Source organism: Clytia hemisphaerica, unplaced genomic scaffold, assembly GCF_902728285.1.
Source record: "Clytia hemisphaerica strain Z4C2 unplaced genomic scaffold, Clytia hemisphaerica genome assembly, whole genome shotgun sequence".
Classification (NCBI taxonomy): Eukaryota; Metazoa; Cnidaria; class Hydrozoa; order Leptothecata; family Clytiidae; genus Clytia; species Clytia hemisphaerica.
Window position 1 is genome coordinate 112,761 of NW_027103761.1, and position 18,560 is coordinate 131,320.

The 18,560-nt window shown below is 37.2% G+C and overlaps 1 protein-coding gene across 1 annotated transcript; it reads left to right on the forward strand.

Annotated features, from left to right (window-relative positions):
• The first annotated feature begins 3,652 nt into the window (after nt 1–3,652).
• Nucleotides 3,653–17,899, forward strand: LOC136805628 (hydroxyproline dehydrogenase-like). Its single transcript, XM_067062203.1, has 10 exons — nt 3,653–3,819; nt 5,017–5,324; nt 6,592–6,785; nt 9,228–9,283; nt 10,675–10,739; nt 12,533–12,637; nt 12,905–12,985; nt 14,409–14,555; nt 16,232–16,503; nt 17,356–17,899. The coding sequence occupies exons 2-10, from the start codon at nt 5,055–5,057 to the stop codon at nt 17,612–17,614; spliced, it is 1,449 nt and encodes a 482-aa protein (XP_066918304.1). The 5' UTR covers nt 3,653–3,819; nt 5,017–5,054; the 3' UTR covers nt 17,615–17,899.
• The last annotated feature ends 661 nt before the right edge of the window (nt 17,900–18,560 follow it).

Here is an 18,560-nt window from a genome sequence, read left to right on the forward strand (position 1 = left end):
ACTAGTAATAATAATACGGGATTTAGTTTGTATAAACGACTGGAAGAATCCGGTGTTCCAGCCTTTTAGATACCCCGGCTAGCTACGCAGAAACTTGCGTCGCGAGAAAAAAATTTATCAAGCAATAACAAACTCTCAAGACAAAATCAACTCAAATGAAAAACTTTCAATACACAAATCCACACATATTTTTTATTTCAAGATTTTTTTTGAGCGGGAAAAAATTATAATTGCAAATATTGACACTTTTCTTTTGTTTGGAGTTAGTGCACAAAGGTTTCTAGACGACTAAAATTGTTCCCTTCATTACTTTTTGCTTTATTTCTACTATGTATAAATTAGTCGTCTAGCTTGCTAGACTAGTCGAAAAGGTGTATTCAACTGGAGTTCCGTATATAAAATATTCTCTTGTCCATAGTTCAAATCTTTTTCAAATTCGAACAAAAATTCTCTACGGTATACACCTTTTCGAACGTAGCCATAAATTGCCGCGCGGGCATTTTTTTTTGTACGCTTTATCCCACTAAACCCGTCTCAGTCCTTTTGTCTCACCTATAGACAATAGAAAAATGCGTAAAAAAAAGATTGGGACGGTTTTAGTGGGATAAAGCGGACACAAAAATGCCCGCGCGACTACGGTCGAAAAGGTGCATTGGAAAATAAAACAGCAGTTTCTAAGAAATGATAACAACTTTTAATGAGAGCGGAAAAAATCAATCAATCCATCCATCAACCAATCAATTAAGCAACATCTAAATGAGCTCACACTGCAAAAAATGCAAATATGTAAAAGATTTCAAAATTAATTGTCTTGTCCGGTGGGTGAACTTGCTCTGTTTGGGGGTAATTTTGCTCTATTTGAGGTAAGGGTAATTTTGATTGTCCATGGAGTCAACTGCTGCTTGTCCGGGGGCTAGACCTGCTGTCCGGGGGTAAACTTCCAAAAAATGTTATATTCTCCACCCCACTGGAAAGTTAGCTAATGATCGGCAGACCTTAGGATCTCAGAATTTCAAAGCTCAAATTTGCTCGAATAAGGCTTGCAATATAGCCTAGAAGCCACCGAACCCCTCCAAAATCAAAATACTCAATGAAAGAAAGTGAAAGTGCTACCAAACTTTAAATTCTGAAAAAAGTTAAAATGCACTAAAATCTCAATATATTTCGACCATGATTGTAGAATCGATTATCAAGCAACCTATAATTATAGAGAGAAAAAATCAATCAACCAATCAATTAAGCAATCTCTAAATGAGCTTACTCTGCAAAAAATGCAAATATGTAAAATATTTCAAAATCAATTGTCATGTCCGGTGGGTGTGTGAACTTGCTCTGTTTGGGGGTAATTTTGCTCTATTTGAGGTAATGGTAATTTTGATTGTCCATGGGGTCAACTGCTGCTTGTCCGGGGGCTAGACCTGCTGTCCGGGGGTAAACTTCCAAAAAATGTTATATTCTCCACCCCACTGGACAGTTAGCTAATGATCGGCAGACCTTAGGATCTCAGAAAAAGTGAAAAAACCCTTTCTTTAGCCGTTTTTTGGCTGGAATTTGCCCCCAAAATTTTTTTCTCTAAAATTAGGCTCCGTTACATTCGACGGTTTATAGTTAGTCACCTTTGTGCAAAAAACATAAAGAATGAAAGAGAAAAGCTAATAACTAAGTAATTGGTAATGTACTTAAAAAAATATCGAATTTGGCCAATTTTTCTACAAAAACACGCCAAGCAGCCAAAATTTCATGTCTAAACACAATTATTCTTCAAAATTAAGCCTTCATGAGCAAAAAAATATCTATCTCATCAAAACATTGAGTAATTTGGCAAAGAACATCGATGTATGCTTATAAATAGTGATTCTTATGAATAGAGATGCTTTTTTGAGCCGAAAAATTTTTCTTTTGAAAAAATCTGTTTAAGCCATCTTTTATCTATGATACTTGCGTACTCTCATGCTAAAAATCAGAAAAAAATTAATGATAAAATATTTCTCAAAGTCCAAAAAACACTTTTTTTAGCCGTTTTTTGGCTGAAATTTACCCAAAAAGAATTTTTTCCCGAAAATCGGAGTCCGTTACATTTTGCATCATTGTGCAAAGAACAGACGAACGAACGGACGAACATAATTTATAGGGCCTCCACCGGGGTAGATCCAAATAAAGGGATTCGATTTCTTTTTTCTCCTTTAGTGTTCTTCTTCATTTTTGAAACTTTTTTAAGATTTCAAAACCTTTCCAACAAGTAATTGGAACAAATAAAACACGTTGTTTTTTATAAGAAAAAACTAAAAACATAAGGCTTCGATGGCCAAAATATTAAGAACAATTTAGGGACAATTCAAGATTTCGCGGACTCTGAAATAACCATTTTCATAAAAAGATGGACAAAAATACTTTCAAAATGGTAGAGATTAGAAAAAGTTTTGAACATTTTTAAGCTTAAAACTCAAAGAGTTAAGAATATAAGAAGGCTTCAAAGATTTTGGATGTTCTTAAATAAAATACGAGTCATATTTTTTTTTTATTTTTTGCCATTGATAAAGTTTATATATTAAGTTATGTAATTAATACCAAATCCTCTTGAATAGAAGGTCTGACTTAATTTTCCTGTTCATCGCCTAGAATTTACATTGGCTTTTTTGTCATACATTAAAATCCGGGCTTTTGACAATTCTTTGCGTTATAAGCGACTTCAATTATTTGCAAATTTATGTAAGGGTTTTTATAAGAATGGTGTATATCCATTTCATCATGGATATTTATAACCTTTTTGGGAAAATCATCCTTCATAAATGCACTGTAAGGGTGGAAATTTCAGCAAATCTGGGAAAAATTGCAAATTTTTGCTCGAAAATGTTGATTTTTTTTGCTCTAAAAGAGTTTAAAATTTGAAAAAATGCACTGTAAGGCTGTAAGGGTATGAATATCACCGATTTTTTCTGCAATGTAAGGGTGCGATTCTAAAAGCCAATTTTTCGCCGCACATACAGTCAGTTGGTAAACCCACTGCCCCCCCCCCCCGGGACTTGGGGTTAATTGACAATTTATAAATGAAAATGTTCTTAAAATGGCATTCTTAGCTTGAGTAGCAATATTCCATGATGGTGATATTCTTAGTATTATTCTTATGGACATTCTTATAAAGTGTATTCTTATATAAAAAAGCTTGTATCGAAAACAAAAAGAGTTCAGATAAGAGGTTTACGAGATATCTATCAGTGTCTTGAAAATCCAAACATACTTTTGTTATCTTTGACCATCAATAAGAAAAAAAAACTAGCTCAGTAGTGATGCAGGCGTGTGGATAGAAGTTATCGAGAAAATCCCCTCTATGATGGAGGGTAGATGAGCTCTTCATCGTAGAGTTCTAAACAGGCTCCTTAGTATCTTCTGTGCTCATAACCAAGGGAGAGTGCAAACTAAAGGAATCCACGGTCTTGTATTTTGTGCAAAAATTAACTTTAACCATTTTGTCATTGAGTCTCTGTATTACATTGTCATTTTTTACTTCCAAATTTAGATCTTGTGAGTTTCCAGAGTAGTTCCTACCAGTTTTTCGAACTTCGACAACGATTAACAATCTCAAAGATGGAGAGCAATTATTTATTGACTCTACAAATAAGAAGGACGTATCACGAAATCTTTGATTCTGGTGATAGTTGGCAAGTCAAACCGGTTTTAAGTGCAAGTGATTGTAACGTGAAAGAAAAACAACTCAGTTAGTGTGGTTTCAAATAAAAAAAATATCATCTCATCTCGGTTGGTTTGATAACAACACGTACTGGTGGTAACGCAACGCAGCAATGTTATGCCAATTTTGATGTAAGTTCAGCGTTTAGTTAGAAGATATTCAGATCTTATTGTATTTTGTAGATATTGAGTGCGGCCCTAAAGGGTATATTTTCTAAGCTTCCCAGAGTACACTGTAAGGGTCGAAATCAGCAAAGATGAGAAAAATTGCAATCTAAGGGTGTAAATTTCGAAAATCTGACCATATTCTGCATGAAAATGGTTAAATATTTTCAAGAAAATGCACCGTAAGGGTCGATTTTTCGCTAAAATTTGCTCAAATTTTGAAAGATTTTCTCTGCACTGTAAGGGTTCGATTTCAAAGGCCTAATTTTGGCCCGCATGTATGGTCGTTTTTGAATCGAGTTCCCCCTCCCGGTGTAGATAATTAATCAGTTTCATGCACAAGTAAGTAAGTAAGTCTGCGACCGCAGTCGGAGGCGACCCGAAGGCTCCTCTTTCGATAGCTATCTACCCGAAGGTAGGGGAGGGCACCACTCTTTCTCCCTGGATTTCTCCACTTACCCTTGATCCTTCTCTTAGTTGATGAGCATCAAGCAGAGAGGCATCAAGTACCATTTTGGGAATCTTTGGTATGACCCGGCTGGGGGTTGAACCCACAACCTTGCGAACCGTAGCCGGATGCTCTACCACTGTACTACGGTCACTGTCACACATTCCTTAAAAGATGAGAATCACATTAACAGCATTTCATTATGATGCTGACGTGTCCGTTGTTTATAGATGGTCTTAACCTTGCTTCGGTTCTTACGATCCTATGTTGGTTTTCGATTGTCGTACTATAATGTATAAATCCTTAAATGGAAGCTGGAGGGCATGGTTAGACGTAGTATGTTAAAGAAGGTATTGGCTCTTACCTGTATGGCCGTGTCAAAAATGAAGTTTTTTTTACTTGTGGTTTTTGTAGTAATGGGCTCTTCCAGAAAATGTCCGTACATGGGGGGAGGGGATGGAGGATATATTGTCCGGGGGATAGCGAAAAATTTTGGGTAGTCCGGGGGTCAACTGATGCTTGTCCGGGGGGGGGGGTTTAAAGCCCGTTCTCCGGGGGCCAAAAGTCACTTTGTACGGGGGGGGGGGGGGTAAAATTGTTATTGTTATATCCTCCACCGCCCCCCATATACATTTTTTTTCTGGAAAAAGCCCAAATATATCCTTTTATCAAAAGTTTTTTATTGTGATGAGGTTTTGATGATTTCGCTTTCACAGGTACTGTACCCTATAGAAAAACTGGACCTTCCATCAAAATGTTGCGCACAAGAGTTTATAAATCAATCCTACAATGGAGCTCAAGGGACGTCCAATTCATGCTAGGAAGTTCATCAACAACACGACATTTGAATCAAACATCCAACCAAAAGTCGTCTTCAATTGTTCAGGCTGAAAATGACGGCCCTGTTTTGTTGGATTTTGAAAACAGCAGGCCGTTCCGCCAACAGACCATGAAACAGTTAATGCGATCTTGGACTATACTGAAGCTATGTTCGCACAATTTTATCGTCGATAACGCTGAAAAGGTAATTGTGGATACCAAGCTGGCACATAATGTTGTTTCAACGTACATCTAACATTTTATGGACGTAGTGAACATTAGAAAAACGTTGAAACAACGTTGTGTGTCAGCTTTGAAGGCAGAGTCTCCGTAACTCGAGTTCTCCAAATCAAAGATATTTTAAAGGTTTTGTTTTTAAATAAGAGTGATACCGTTTGCTTACTCATCAATTTTAATTCACAAGCTTTTTCATTTTGGATTGACACGGATGTGGAGCAAGATTGGCCAGAAAGACCATTTTTTTGCTTATAATTAGCTCAGTATAACAATAGGCAGACACTGCCCTGATATGAAACATGTGTCTGATATGAAACGTTCCTTATATGTGTTCCTTATGTAAAAATAAAACCTTTAAGCTCAAAAGAGATATCTGGTCTTTCTGATAAACAAAATAGTCTTCTATGCTTGAAAATTTAACAACTCAAACAAATTTTGCGTTCCTCTTACTCTTAAGTGTTCCAGATTTGGGAAGTCTACTGTAAGCGTTTTGATAGATTTAGCAGTGGCGACCGTAGACTAGAGTCTACTTCTGGCTATGAACTTTGCTTTTGATGATTTTTTATGACGCTGAGTCTAGTTAAATAGACTAGGAGCATTTGGCGAGGTCACCATTTTGAAAGAAAATGTTAAAAGTCCAAATTACTTATTTTCAAAATAAAAACCATCCAGTTTATAAAAAAGCTTTAAGCGGACCCAGAGCTATGGCGACCGACAACCTTCTATAAGGGGCTCATAGCAATTTTGTAAATCTCAGGATGGGATTATTCTTAATTGAGTCTTAGGTTTTAGCCGAAATAGAGCCCTCGCGTTCTTAAAAAATTTGATTTTATGTAATGATGTAAACATAATGCACGAGTAGTGGTTATGAACCTTGATTCCCATCTGGGAGGTCAGGGTTCGATTCTCACTCGGTGAGGGGAACTGGGTACCATCACTCTGATAAAAGATTATCGGGAGTATGTCAGGCATTGTATGTTGTGTGGTGACGATACTCATAAGTTCAACACCTGCGAAGATGTATGTCCGTGTAGTTCGAGTATCGTCGTCTATACACCAATAACTCTGTCGTGTCGCGAGCGCAGGGTTAACAATGTCTAGTAAGCGTGGTAATTTCCCTATCCTAGGGATAGGGCTCGGTCCGAATGATTCGGAGGGTTCACTTCTCTTCTCACTCTCTTTCTGTAAAAATAATGTGTAATTGAATAAAATGCTCTTTAATTTGTATTTTTCAGTTCTTCTTATTGGGGAGGCGAGTCGTCCCCAGTTCCCTATTCCAACGGATCATGGCATCCACTTTTTACGGACATTTTACGGCAGGATCAGACGCGCAAAGTTCAAAACCTACTATACATGCTTTACACGAGGCTGGTATCAAAACAATGTTGATGATCCCTATCGAAAATGTCTTTGAAGACGCTAAAGAGAAGTAGGGCTATTGTATCATTTTTATCTCCAGATAGCACGTTAATTAGAGTCTCTATTATTCGAATCTTTTTGTATAGGCCATTTCACAGTCGAAATGGATCATGGGTAATCAGGACTGATTGCGCCTCGATAACGGTTTACCGCTGGTTAAATTTTTTGAAAACTTTGCACCAATAGTAAGTCGTCATAAGCGTGCAGTGGGCCTGGTTGCCCATTACGCTTTGCGACTGTGAAATGGCCTACTTCAGACTAAAACATGACCTAATCAACCTTGTATCAGTAAACTGGTCAGATCCGCCCCGGCAGATAACCCAGTGATAATACTTACCAAAAATGACTCAATCTTAATCTTAAGCACCAGTAGGATAATGAGTTAAAACCCGGTCAAAATTATTATAACCCCGAAATTGATGGTCTTTCCCCGGCCAATAACCGTATCAATAGGGTCAACCTGGTCAGAATCTAAATAATGAACACATTTAAATGCCACAATTCAAATTACCCTAGTGTAAATTGAGTTAAAGGTTTTCACACCAGTGAGTTTTTGATATTTCAAATTCAAGCCTGGTGAAATTTTCCTTTTTTCATAGCCAACCCCGGATCCCACTGGGTCACTGAGACAGGGTTGTATCAGCTTGAAAGGCACACAACAAACTCTCCGTGATTGAAAGTTTTCTCGAATTCAAAATTCTTGGTTTCTTGAATTAAAGATAGACGTTTATAATGCAATGCATGTAATACAGTAGTATAGGCGTTATATGATAACACAATTATTGTTATGGGATTTAGTTTGTATAAACGACTGGAAGAATCTGGTGTTTTCACTCCATTATTTTTTGTTTTATTTCTACTATGTCTGAATTAGTCGTCTAGCTTGCTAGACTATGAATTAGAGAGTTAGCTTTAATCTTCTAGAAATTTCGCTTATCTTTTAAATCTTCAAACAAGCACCCAGATTACAGAACACTTACTTTAAAATTAATCCCAGATATTTTAGCAAAACTATAGATTTCTTAATCGATACTATAATAAGATTATCAAATTATCTTTAAATTTTCTTTATGTAACGTATGCAGTAGTTCATATACAGTAACTCGAACCTATCTACAGTCAACTCTCTCTAATTCGAGCTCCCAGGGGGTACTAGGGTTGCGAGCTGACGGGTGGGGGGGGGGTGGGTGCCGCCCGACTTTCGAACTTTGGACCCTTACCGGGACTAAAAAGGAGAAAGCAAAGGAAAATTCTTTGGAATTTTACGACCCTTAACGGGACAAATTTGACCCAATTTCGATCTTTCAGGGGGTAAAAAGTTGAGATTTTCCTATTTTTCCGACCCTTAGTGGGACGGAAATTTAATTTTCTGATTTTTCCGACCCTTAGCAGGACTTTGGAAGTCCAAAAAAGGTACCCTTAAGGGCGGCACATACCGTACCCTACATTTGCCTAAGTACCCCCAGGGTTCGAAGAAATAAACTGTAAAGCGAACTAATATGTTGATCCCCTCAACTTGAAAATGGTTTAAATCACTCTCTGTAATTCGAATCTTTCCCTAATTCGAATAATCCTAATGGGGATAAAAATTTTATTAAGTTCAAAGCTCAAAAATCCGGTGGGGATGGTTTTTCAGTGCAATTTTCACATTAAATTTCGAATGGATATGAAATTAAAATCAATTTCCAAGTGGGGCTGAAATTTTGACCAAATTTTCCATTGGGTTGGGGGCCCCACCGGGATTGTGATACAGGGAGGGATATTCTTATCCCCTCTCTTTAATCATAAAGAGACTGATTCGACAAAATCCAGTTAGGCACTATCTTCAATTAAATCGCAAGCTGCCTGTTCCTAACTGACTAATCTTCACCCACGAAATAAACATAAAAAGGAAACTATGCGCAGGTCCAAACCATTGAGTTTCAAGCCCGAAGGGCTAGAGGTCAATCTCTAACCTTTCTCAGGCAAGAAAAATTGAAGCCTTAAAATATGCGCCGTATTTTTGATGACGGATTGAATCTAGCAATTCCTTTGTTTTCGAGTGATATATTTTTCGAAATTAAGCGGTAAATTTTAGTTTCAATCTTTCATTTGTGTAAAAACCAGGCGGGTCGCTCAAGGCCGTGCAACTTTGGTAGGATTTGTTGGCTTCAAATCCTACCAAAGAGATTGACCTCTAGCCCTTCGGGCTTGAAACTCAATGGTCCAAACGGGAACACTAAAAGGCTTGGACCTAAGCAAGGTGTTACTAAGTCTTCCTGTACATATTTTATCTGCCTTTTTTTAGAAAAATGGCTGATCATGGATGAGAATGACGTCATACGGAATCAGTCTATAGTCAAGTTATATTCTTTAGGTACTTGATAGACAGTACAACCCGGTGTGAGTCTACATCACTTTAGAAACCAACCAATCAAAGTTATTCGTTAACCATATGGTATTATTATTTTAGGGAGAAAGCATTCGCTGATAACTTCCAGTCAATTTTGGGATGTGTTGAAATGATAGGTAAAAAATCAACTCCTTTTCGTTAGAGTATCAAGTATGACACATGAAAGATCGAACTCTAGATTTGATGTTCAGATTCTTTGCCACGACTATAGCATTTTTACTGACCCGGAGTTGAAATAAATAACCCTTATACTAATCATTTATGAGGGCAATACCGTAGAATATCTGTAATAGCTGTAGTCTGTTTGTCACTTTGTTTGTTTGTTTGTCTGTCTGTCTGTGTGTTACTTCGTTGTCGTAAGCAATATTTTGTTCTTTTAAAAGATGACTTTTGCTTTGATTGACAGATTATAATTTTTGCCTTGACTTGCCCACTTGTTTTTCTTTCTTTTTTCTTGTATCATATAAATTGCAAACAGTGGCGGCCTGGCAGGGGGTGCAGGGTGTGCAGTGCACCACCCAGAAAGACTTGAGAGGGGCGCCAAAAAAGCTTTTCAAGGGGGCGCCAAAATCTTTTTTGATGTTTGGTTGGGCGATTTGGCGCCCTTTGACACGTTTTTAGCGCCTTCTATATCAGTGCAATGTAAATTTTTTTTCGCCTGCGGCGCTTCGTTTTATTTAAAGAATTTTTTCAAAACTACTTTCAACATTGAATTGCGAAAATTCAAAGCAAGAGAAGTGTTGTGTATCCACCAGGGGTTAAAGAGGATGCTCATCCCCAAAATGAGAGATTGATCGAACTGCTCGCTGTGGTTTTTGTGGTCTTATGCAGACTAACTTTCTCCTTTTTAGAATATCTTTTAAGCTGTTTGACCTCTTTCTTACACCAAATTTTTTGCATGCGGCGCCAAAATTACAAAGAACCCTTATTCCTACCAACTTTCTTTTTGGGGCCTCTTTCAGCCATTGATCTTTAATCGAGAGTAAAGTAAGACCAGGAAATAACAAGGAAATAGATACATCAAGTTATCATTACCACCACCTCCGTATAAATAAAAGTTTGTTAACTCAGAGATTTCGAGCGTTACTTTCAACCAGTCACTGCACTTACAGTTTAATATTTTCACTTAATGGTAGAGGGCGCAAACGAGGACAAAAATTCCAGGGGCGCCAATTTCATAGTTTGCACCACCAAGAAAATTAAGCCAGGCCGCTACTGATTGCAAAAGGTATTGAGCCAATCTTACGGTACTATGAATAACAGAGGTCAAATGTTAAGGTAGTGGGTTTTTCATGTTTTTTAAGTTACGAAATTTATCCGCCATTATGTTAGCAAACGTTCGAATCTGTAGAGATAATTAACCAAGCAAATCGAACGTTCGCTTCTATAATGGTGGGAATTACGTAACTTAACAAAACACAAAAAAACCTCTATTGCCCGTGCATTTGTCTTTCCGATTTTATTTCCGGGTAATCAGATGTTAAAGTGCAATTATTTTTTTTTCCAGCGGAGCTTGAGCCTCGAGGATTTTCGCAACTCAAGATCACATCCTTAGAAGACATCAAACTTTACGTAAGTTGAATATGGTATCTGTCATAGCCATAAACTTCTTGTTACTTTAACTAAATCTATTAAACTTTCTGTCCACCAAAACTTCTACCGTTAACTTATATAGGTAGAAATTTTGACGGACAGAAAATTTGGCAGATTTGGCGGATTTATTTAAATCCGCAAAATGAACTTCCTGTAATCATTTATTTTCCGCCAAATTTTCTTCTTAAGATATTTCATAAGAAAACTGACGATAAACATTCTCCCAATAACATATACTAAAGCAGATCCCTAAATACTTTCTTGTCCATTTCCCTAACGCCTTGGATATCCTCTCTTGTCCGTTTTCCTAACACCCTGGATACCCTCTCTTGTCCATTTCCCTAACGCCCTGGATATCCTCTCTTATCCATTTCCCTAACACCCTGGGTACCCTATCTTGTCCATTTCCCTAACACCCTGGATATCCTCTCTTGTCCATTTCCCTAACACCCTGTATGTCCTCTATTGTCCATTTCCCTAACACCCTGGATATCCTCTCTTGTCCATTTCCCTAACACCCTGGATACCCTCTCTTGTCCATTTCCCTACCGCCCTGGATATCGTCTCTTGTCCATTTCCCTAACGCCCTGGATATCCTCTCTTGTCCATTTCCCTAACACCCTGGATATCCTCTCTTGTCCATTTCCCTAACACCCTGGATATCCTCTCTTGTCCATTTCGCTAACACCCTAGATATCCTCTCTTGTCCATTTCCCTAACGCCCTGGATATCCTCTCTTATCCATTTCCCTAACACCCTGGATACCTTCTCTTGTCTATTTCCCTAACGCCCTGGATATCCTCTCTTGTCCATTTCCCTAACACCCTGGATATCTTCTCTTGTCCATTTCCCTAACACCCTGGATATCCTCTCTTGTCCATTTCCCTAACACCCTGTATGTCCTCTCTTGTCCATTTCCCTAACACCCTGGATATCCTCTTTGGCCATTTCCCTAACACCCTGGATATCTTCTCTTGTCCATTTCCCTAACACCCTGGATATCCTCTCTTGTCCATTTCCCTAACACCCTGGATATCCTCTCTTGTCCATTTCCCTAATAATAGAATAGCGAAATGATATACTGCAGAAGATAATTCATACGTTGAAACGAATACAAAAACACTTACTTAATTGTATGGATGTATGTATAGATGAACGTTGTAGCCATTACCAAAGGCAAGGTCCAAATAGCCACGGTGACAAATCATAAAAACCTCATTATGCAACGTCTGAAAAAAAAAACGAAAAGAAGAGCTTGAAATTCGACTTTGTTCTTAACTAACGACTGGCAACTCTGTGCAGTGCAGGCTCGTCGTCATGCTAAAAGAACCCAATTGCATTGCGTAAAAAGCCGTGTAGCCCGCTTCGAGAAAGTAACCGGTTAACAATTTATAATACAGCGAGTATCACAGCGTATGAATATTCTGACTATCCGTCTCCACAGCTTAAATTATTTTAGGAAAACCTAAGCTGTGGTGCTCACGGTCCCTTTATATAAAATAGTCCGTGTTATATATTATCATGATATCATTATGATATTACGATATAACAGTTGTATATTATAAAATGTAATATGTTGCGCGGCAGAAAATAGAGCCTCTCCGACTATTTTTCGTCCGGACGGACAAATTTTCCGCTAACTGCTAACGTGCGTGTTTGAGGTTATTCTTTATTATTCGAATTCGTCTTAGACTATAGCATAGTCTATATAAAATATTGACAAATGGAGAGGTATCAGCTGTTTTGTATTTCTTAATCTATTTTCCTTCTAGAAAGAGTTGAACAGGCATTTGATCGACTTTGAAACAGATCACAAGGAGCCTGGAGATTGGGATATCGGGAAAGTTGCATCTCTGGTCAAAGAGAAAAAATTTCAGGTATTTTTGTTGTTGCAAAAAAGATTTGTCACGCTGAAAATAGGCTCTTTCATAATACATTTTATGATAAATGATATGATATGTTTTCATGCTCACATTATTTTGTTTACGGGACAAGCGTGACAAAGCATTCTATGATGTGGCTCCAACTCTTTTTTTTGCTATAAGGTTGACAAATAAAAATCATAAAAATCAGGAAGATCGTTTTCAGCAAACGGGTTTTCGTATAGTTTCCGCGCTAGCTCGTTTTAAACTTTTTTTTTGTAGGAGCTAACTTTTAGTGACCTTTCTGAGGCAGATAGCAAGAGCTTCCAAACATTACTACAAAGAGTCGACGCCATATGCCAGGTATGGATTCTTAGTTTTCAGCCCGTATTGAGGCTTTATACTATTTGAGATGGATGAATTTAAGACCATAAAAATAATTTATACCTAATAAGACCATAGTATAAGAAAGCCGCGGCTGAATTATGCACCGCATTGTCTTTTCAGATAATTGCTGTTCCATCTCTGTCTCCAAGCTTTATAAAAACATCAAGATGCTCAGTTTATTATTGGTAGATAGTTTTTGAAATTGTTCTCTTATTTTCCTTCACAAAAAGTTTTTTTGTTGCTAGATATCTTTGAATCTGTACCCAATAGAACACTTGAACTAATTTTGGACATATTTTAGGGGTATTTTGTGAAAACAATAATTTTTTGCCAAAATTGAAATTATAAGAACTATATTCAAGATGACAACTTTCCTGTCAGTTTAAATGATAAGTTTTGAAGGTGCTGGCTTGAAATTTTCACAGTATTATCTTGATGTACTTTTTCATTGATTTCTAAAAAGATTTCACTGAAATATTGTGAAGGCACTTCGAGGCACCTCATTAATTTTTGAGTTCTTTCAGCCCAACCATTTTGTGCTTGTTTAAATTTCTTAGTGTTGATTTTTCTTTTACAATGATTTTATAATGCAAGTGTATTATCAAGGGCATATCATTAATGTCTAAAACGCACTGAGAAGTAAGTATTAACGACAAACCAATAAAATTTACCATTGAAGATGCTACATTACTGATTTCTTGATCAACAAATAGTCATCTAATACGACAGAGATAGAACAACAGAAATTCAGATGTTATCATTCCAGCCGCGGCTTTCTTATACTATGATAAGACACATGATAGATAAATCAATTGTAACTGTAGGACAAATACTTTAACTAACATGCACTATTGATAAAGTTGGGAGCAAACCATCAAACATCGATTTCAAACATGAAACACCCACGATGTTTGAAGAACAATGTTTGACGGTTTGCTTCCAGCTTAACATACTTCTAATCATCCCCTAAGCGCAGAAGTGTATAAGGCATTGATCTTGACCGACGTAGGGGAGGTCAGGGATCACTTGGCAAGTGAAGTTACCTTAGAGCCCAGGCCAAACCATGCGATGCAAGGGGAATAAGATATATATACAGAAACTCAAAAGCCTATCTGCAACACAAATACACCATGGATGAAGTGAGAGTGCGTTGCATTGTTCCCTAACGGTTCACGCCGGACTAACGCATTTCATTTGATCCAAAAAACTGTTTGTCAAAACATGTTTTTTCTTTTATAAGCATAACCTGCTTTAGCATATGCAGGCTCAGTTTTTGGTACCTAAACATATGGTTTAAGAACAATAGAATGCTAAGCATAATGCGATCCTGGAATAGGGACAGACACTTGCTTATAACAACAAAACATATGTATTACTTTTACTTCGTTGCATTTTGAAGGCTGGTCAAGAGAAAGATATCCATGTCATGATTGATGCTGAGCAAACATACATTCAAGCAGCCCTTGGGTATATCATACTGGTAATGCAAGCTGTTTACAACCAAAACAAATGCAGTGTCTTTAACACTTATCAGTGTTATCGAAAGGTATTTATTAAAGTGAACTTACGTGTTGTACACATAGATTTATAAGCTCGAAGGGCTAGATGTCGGGCTTCCAGCCATCGCAGGCAAAAAAAAAAAATGAATATCGGAAAAAATTGTTTTCAAAAACTCGTGAAGCTTCTGATTGGTCATACGCTGAAATTCTATTGTAATGTTACGTGACTTAGGTAGGATTTCCTACCTAACTACGGCACACTTTTCAGCAAAAACTTGACATCTATCGGGCTTTATGAATCTATGGTTATGCACGGGCTGCAAAATTATATCAATGCAGTCAAAATATGCGATTACTCGAAAAAGTTCACGTGATTTTATTCCCATGTTACTTGCTTTACAACTTACAGATGATTTATTAGTGTCGATAGAAATTCTAACCAATCAGAAATAAATGTCATATAACAAGTACATAAAAACCTCGAGTAAAAGCGTGATTTGTCTTCAGACTGTGTATTCAAGTCTTTCTATAGGCTTCTGTTCATCCTCTAGCGAAAAAAGTTTCTTATAGGAAGTATATCTATAGATGTCTACGATCCAGACTAATCTTTCTATATTTTGAACTAATTCTCAGGTTCCCGTCCAACAAAAACCCCCGTAAAATACTCTCTACGATTCAAATGTTTCCGTAATTTGAACAAATTAGATATGTCTGAAGAGGGATGTCAAAATCAAAATCACATCCCTGCGAACAGGCTATAAGTTTCTCTTAGACATTAAAACACAAACTCCCATTTTTAAAAATCGCACAGGGCACATAAAGGTTATAAAATTATAAGATTATAAAATCCGAATTACGATAAGTAATTTGTACCATTTACTAACTGAGGTAGCAATGGCCAATATTGTAATATTCCAGAAAGTTTCGAATAATATAGGTTCGAATTAGACTAAACCTTGCCGCCATTTTTAATATAGAGCTTTCGAAAATTAGTGGAGTTTCATTACACTCCTGTCTCACAGCCCCAGTGAAACTTTTTTTCTCAGTGGGTATGAAAATTCCTATTGAAATCCCAATGGGGATAGAAACTCCTTTTGTTCCAAGGTTAAAAAATTCAGTGGCAATGGTTTTGAAGTGCAATTTTTAAACATTGAATTTGAATAGGGATGAAATAAAAGTTAATTTCCAAGTGGGGCTGAAATTCTAAGATATTTTCCCACCGGGGACGAAATTTTTGTAAATTTTTCCAGTGGGGCTGGGCTCCCAGCGGGTCTGTGACACAGGGGCATTTCATTAATATAAACCTCTATAACTCGAACAAAGTTTAAGCTCCTTTTAGTTAACAATGCCTTATCAGTCTCCTTAACTCAATATTTCCAGAAACTAAAGGCCGGTCCCCACTTGCACGCGCTGCGATCGCACTTTTTGGCTTCAATCCTTTTTGCTTGGAAAAGTGATTACGTCATAAAAGTGTAGACCGCGCTTGAAAAAAAAGTTGACCACATTTCAACTTTTTTCAACTGTTACGTTAAATCGCGCCAAACGAATTGCTTCATTTGTCTTTTAACCAATAGCGTGGAAGCTTTGCTTGAAAAGTGCGATTGAAGCGCGCGCAAGTGAAGACCGACCTTAACGCTCCCCGTGGGCTTTCGAGTTAAGACTCTGCTGTTAGATATTGGTAATTTAGTGAATGGTTTTATTCTCCCTCTTTTTGAACTTTCAGGATACGCTGGACAAAGTCAAAGCTGACCAAGCACTAGGAGAACGCTTAAGTTTCAAAATTGCTGGCAAATTTGTCCGCGGCGCGTACATGATTGAAGAACGCGCACTGGCTAAGAAGAATGGGGCCGAGGATCCAATCAACCAATCATATGAAAAGACAGGTGAAATGTATCACGCATGCGTCGATTATGTTTTACCGAAAATCAAAAAGAAAGATGCGTTCTTCATGTTCGCAACGCACAACGAAGAAAGTGTTGAATACGTTACAAAGCAGTAAGTTGAATTTAAAAATTCATTTTTGAAGTTTTAGGTTTTAGAATCTAAATCAACCGCACCCATTCGTGAAGCCCGGTGTCACAGAAAACAAGTACTCCCCAGTACAGGAGTACAAATTTCTCAGCAAAAGGCGAAGAGATTCCAAAAGAATAAAGTAAAAGAGAAATAAGAAGTTCGAGAGTCAGTATTACCTGAAGGGAAGAAATTTTGGCAAATTGCCTAAAAATTTCGCCAAATTAGGTAAAATTTCTTTCCGCCAAATTTGAATTTATAGGACATTTGCCAAAAAAAACTCTCGCCAAATTTAATTTTCTTGCAATTTAGTCTCTATTTCTCCTAAAAATCCTTTTTTCCTCTCTTTTTCAGCTAAAATATTGATAAAAAATGGGTCGTTCGCCAAAATTAATAGACCTTTTCATGAATTATGTCACGAACATCACTTTCTTCGTATTCAAACAATTTCCATGGTGATTACGTCCCCTGAGACATTAAACGATTTATAGATAGAAAGTAGTTTTAGAAAAATCCGATGGGTGTTAATCACCATGGCAATAATTTCAAAACGAGGCACGCGATGTTCGTGACGTAATTTATGAAAAAGTATATTCTCGCCAAATTTCGAAATTTTATAAAATCGCCAAAATAAATTCCGCCAAATTGCACCAAAATTGGCGAATGGGCTCATACGCCAAAATTTCTTCTCGCGAAAATTTCTTCTCTTAAGGTATTATCTAAGTCGATAATTTTAGTTGTTCACTCAGAAAAGGAATTTTACGTTTTAACAAAACACGATGAAAATTTTACAAACCTGTATGCTACAATGTTATTTCCTTTTTCATTTTATTATAGATTGACAATCCACGACATCGACATACAAGAAGAGAATTATTGTTTCGGACAAATCTACGGAATGTGTGACCATGTATCATTTACACTTGGTCGCTATGGTTACCGTATATTTAAATCAGTTCCGGTGGGAACAATTGATGATACATTGCTGTATTTGACGAGGCGCGCTATGGAGAATAAATCAGTTTTGTGGAGAACGAAGAAAGAGAGGTTGATCATTTTGGAAGAACTGAAACAGAGAGGGAAGGGAAATAGATGAAAGAAAATTAAATGAAAGACTTTTGTAAATAGATAGATATGAGCCCTCCAAATGCATTCGGAATGGGTCCTACTCCCGAAGGAGTAGGAATCACAGCGCTGACAGACGCAAGCTGCCAAGCCATAGCGTATACCGTAACACTCGAACGAGACTGGGAGCGCGATGCTCACGCGAGGCCGAACTTTGTGAGTGCCACAGCACGTCACAATACATGTCTTTTGTAAATAGCTGCACCTTATTAATGAAAATGAAAAATTATCAACATCAATGATTTATTAATGCTTATCTGGTACCTCATGTTCATTTTTTTCTTCACACTAAAGCTTGAAATATTAACTAACCTAACCACGTAGCAAATTTCTCAGCCTTCAGATGTTGTCGGTTCAAACTGTAATTGTTTTATTCAGTACTGGGGGGGGGGTGAAACTTAGGCCGAATACAATACCTACTCTATGAGAATTCGGCCCGTGCCTTTAAAGCTTTAGCGTGGGCGGCCGCCAATCCGCCATCGGATTATCAAATAAATTTGATGCGGGTTTTCATTGACGCGTTATGATTAAAATTCACTGGTAATCTCACATGGGTGGGGTACTAAAGTCTATGCTTCAAAAGTATGAGGAAAAGTTACTTTTATAACAATTTCTCAGCACACATTTTATGTTAGGTTAAAAAGTTATAAACCTTTGGAAAGATATCCTTAAAATAAAAAATTGAAGAAGAAAAATGAATATATTAAAATGAAAATAATATTTGGCGCTGCATGCGAACTTGCATAAAGATTGAAGAAATACCTGGGCCAGACAGTTTAATGGAATTTGAAAGAATAGTAATCAGGAAAGAAAATAAAACCACCAAAAGTTGTAAACACCTTCCACTTTCACCCGATAAAAAAATCCCGGTAACTAACCAATGTAAGTAAAGGGATCCAAACGACGATAAATACTTC

Coding starts and splice junctions, on each gene's coding strand:
- LOC136805628 (XM_067062203.1), top strand. CDS start 5,055: ATGTTGCGCACAAGAGTTTATAAATCAATCCTACAATGGAGCTCAAGG. Junction 10,740..12,532: donor TAGAAGACATCAAACTTTAC/GTAAGTTGAATA, acceptor TTTTCCTTCTAG/AAAGAGTTGAACAGGCATTT. Junction 14,556..16,231: donor CTTATCAGTGTTATCGAAAG/GTATTTATTAAA, acceptor TTGAACTTTCAG/GATACGCTGGACAAAGTCAA.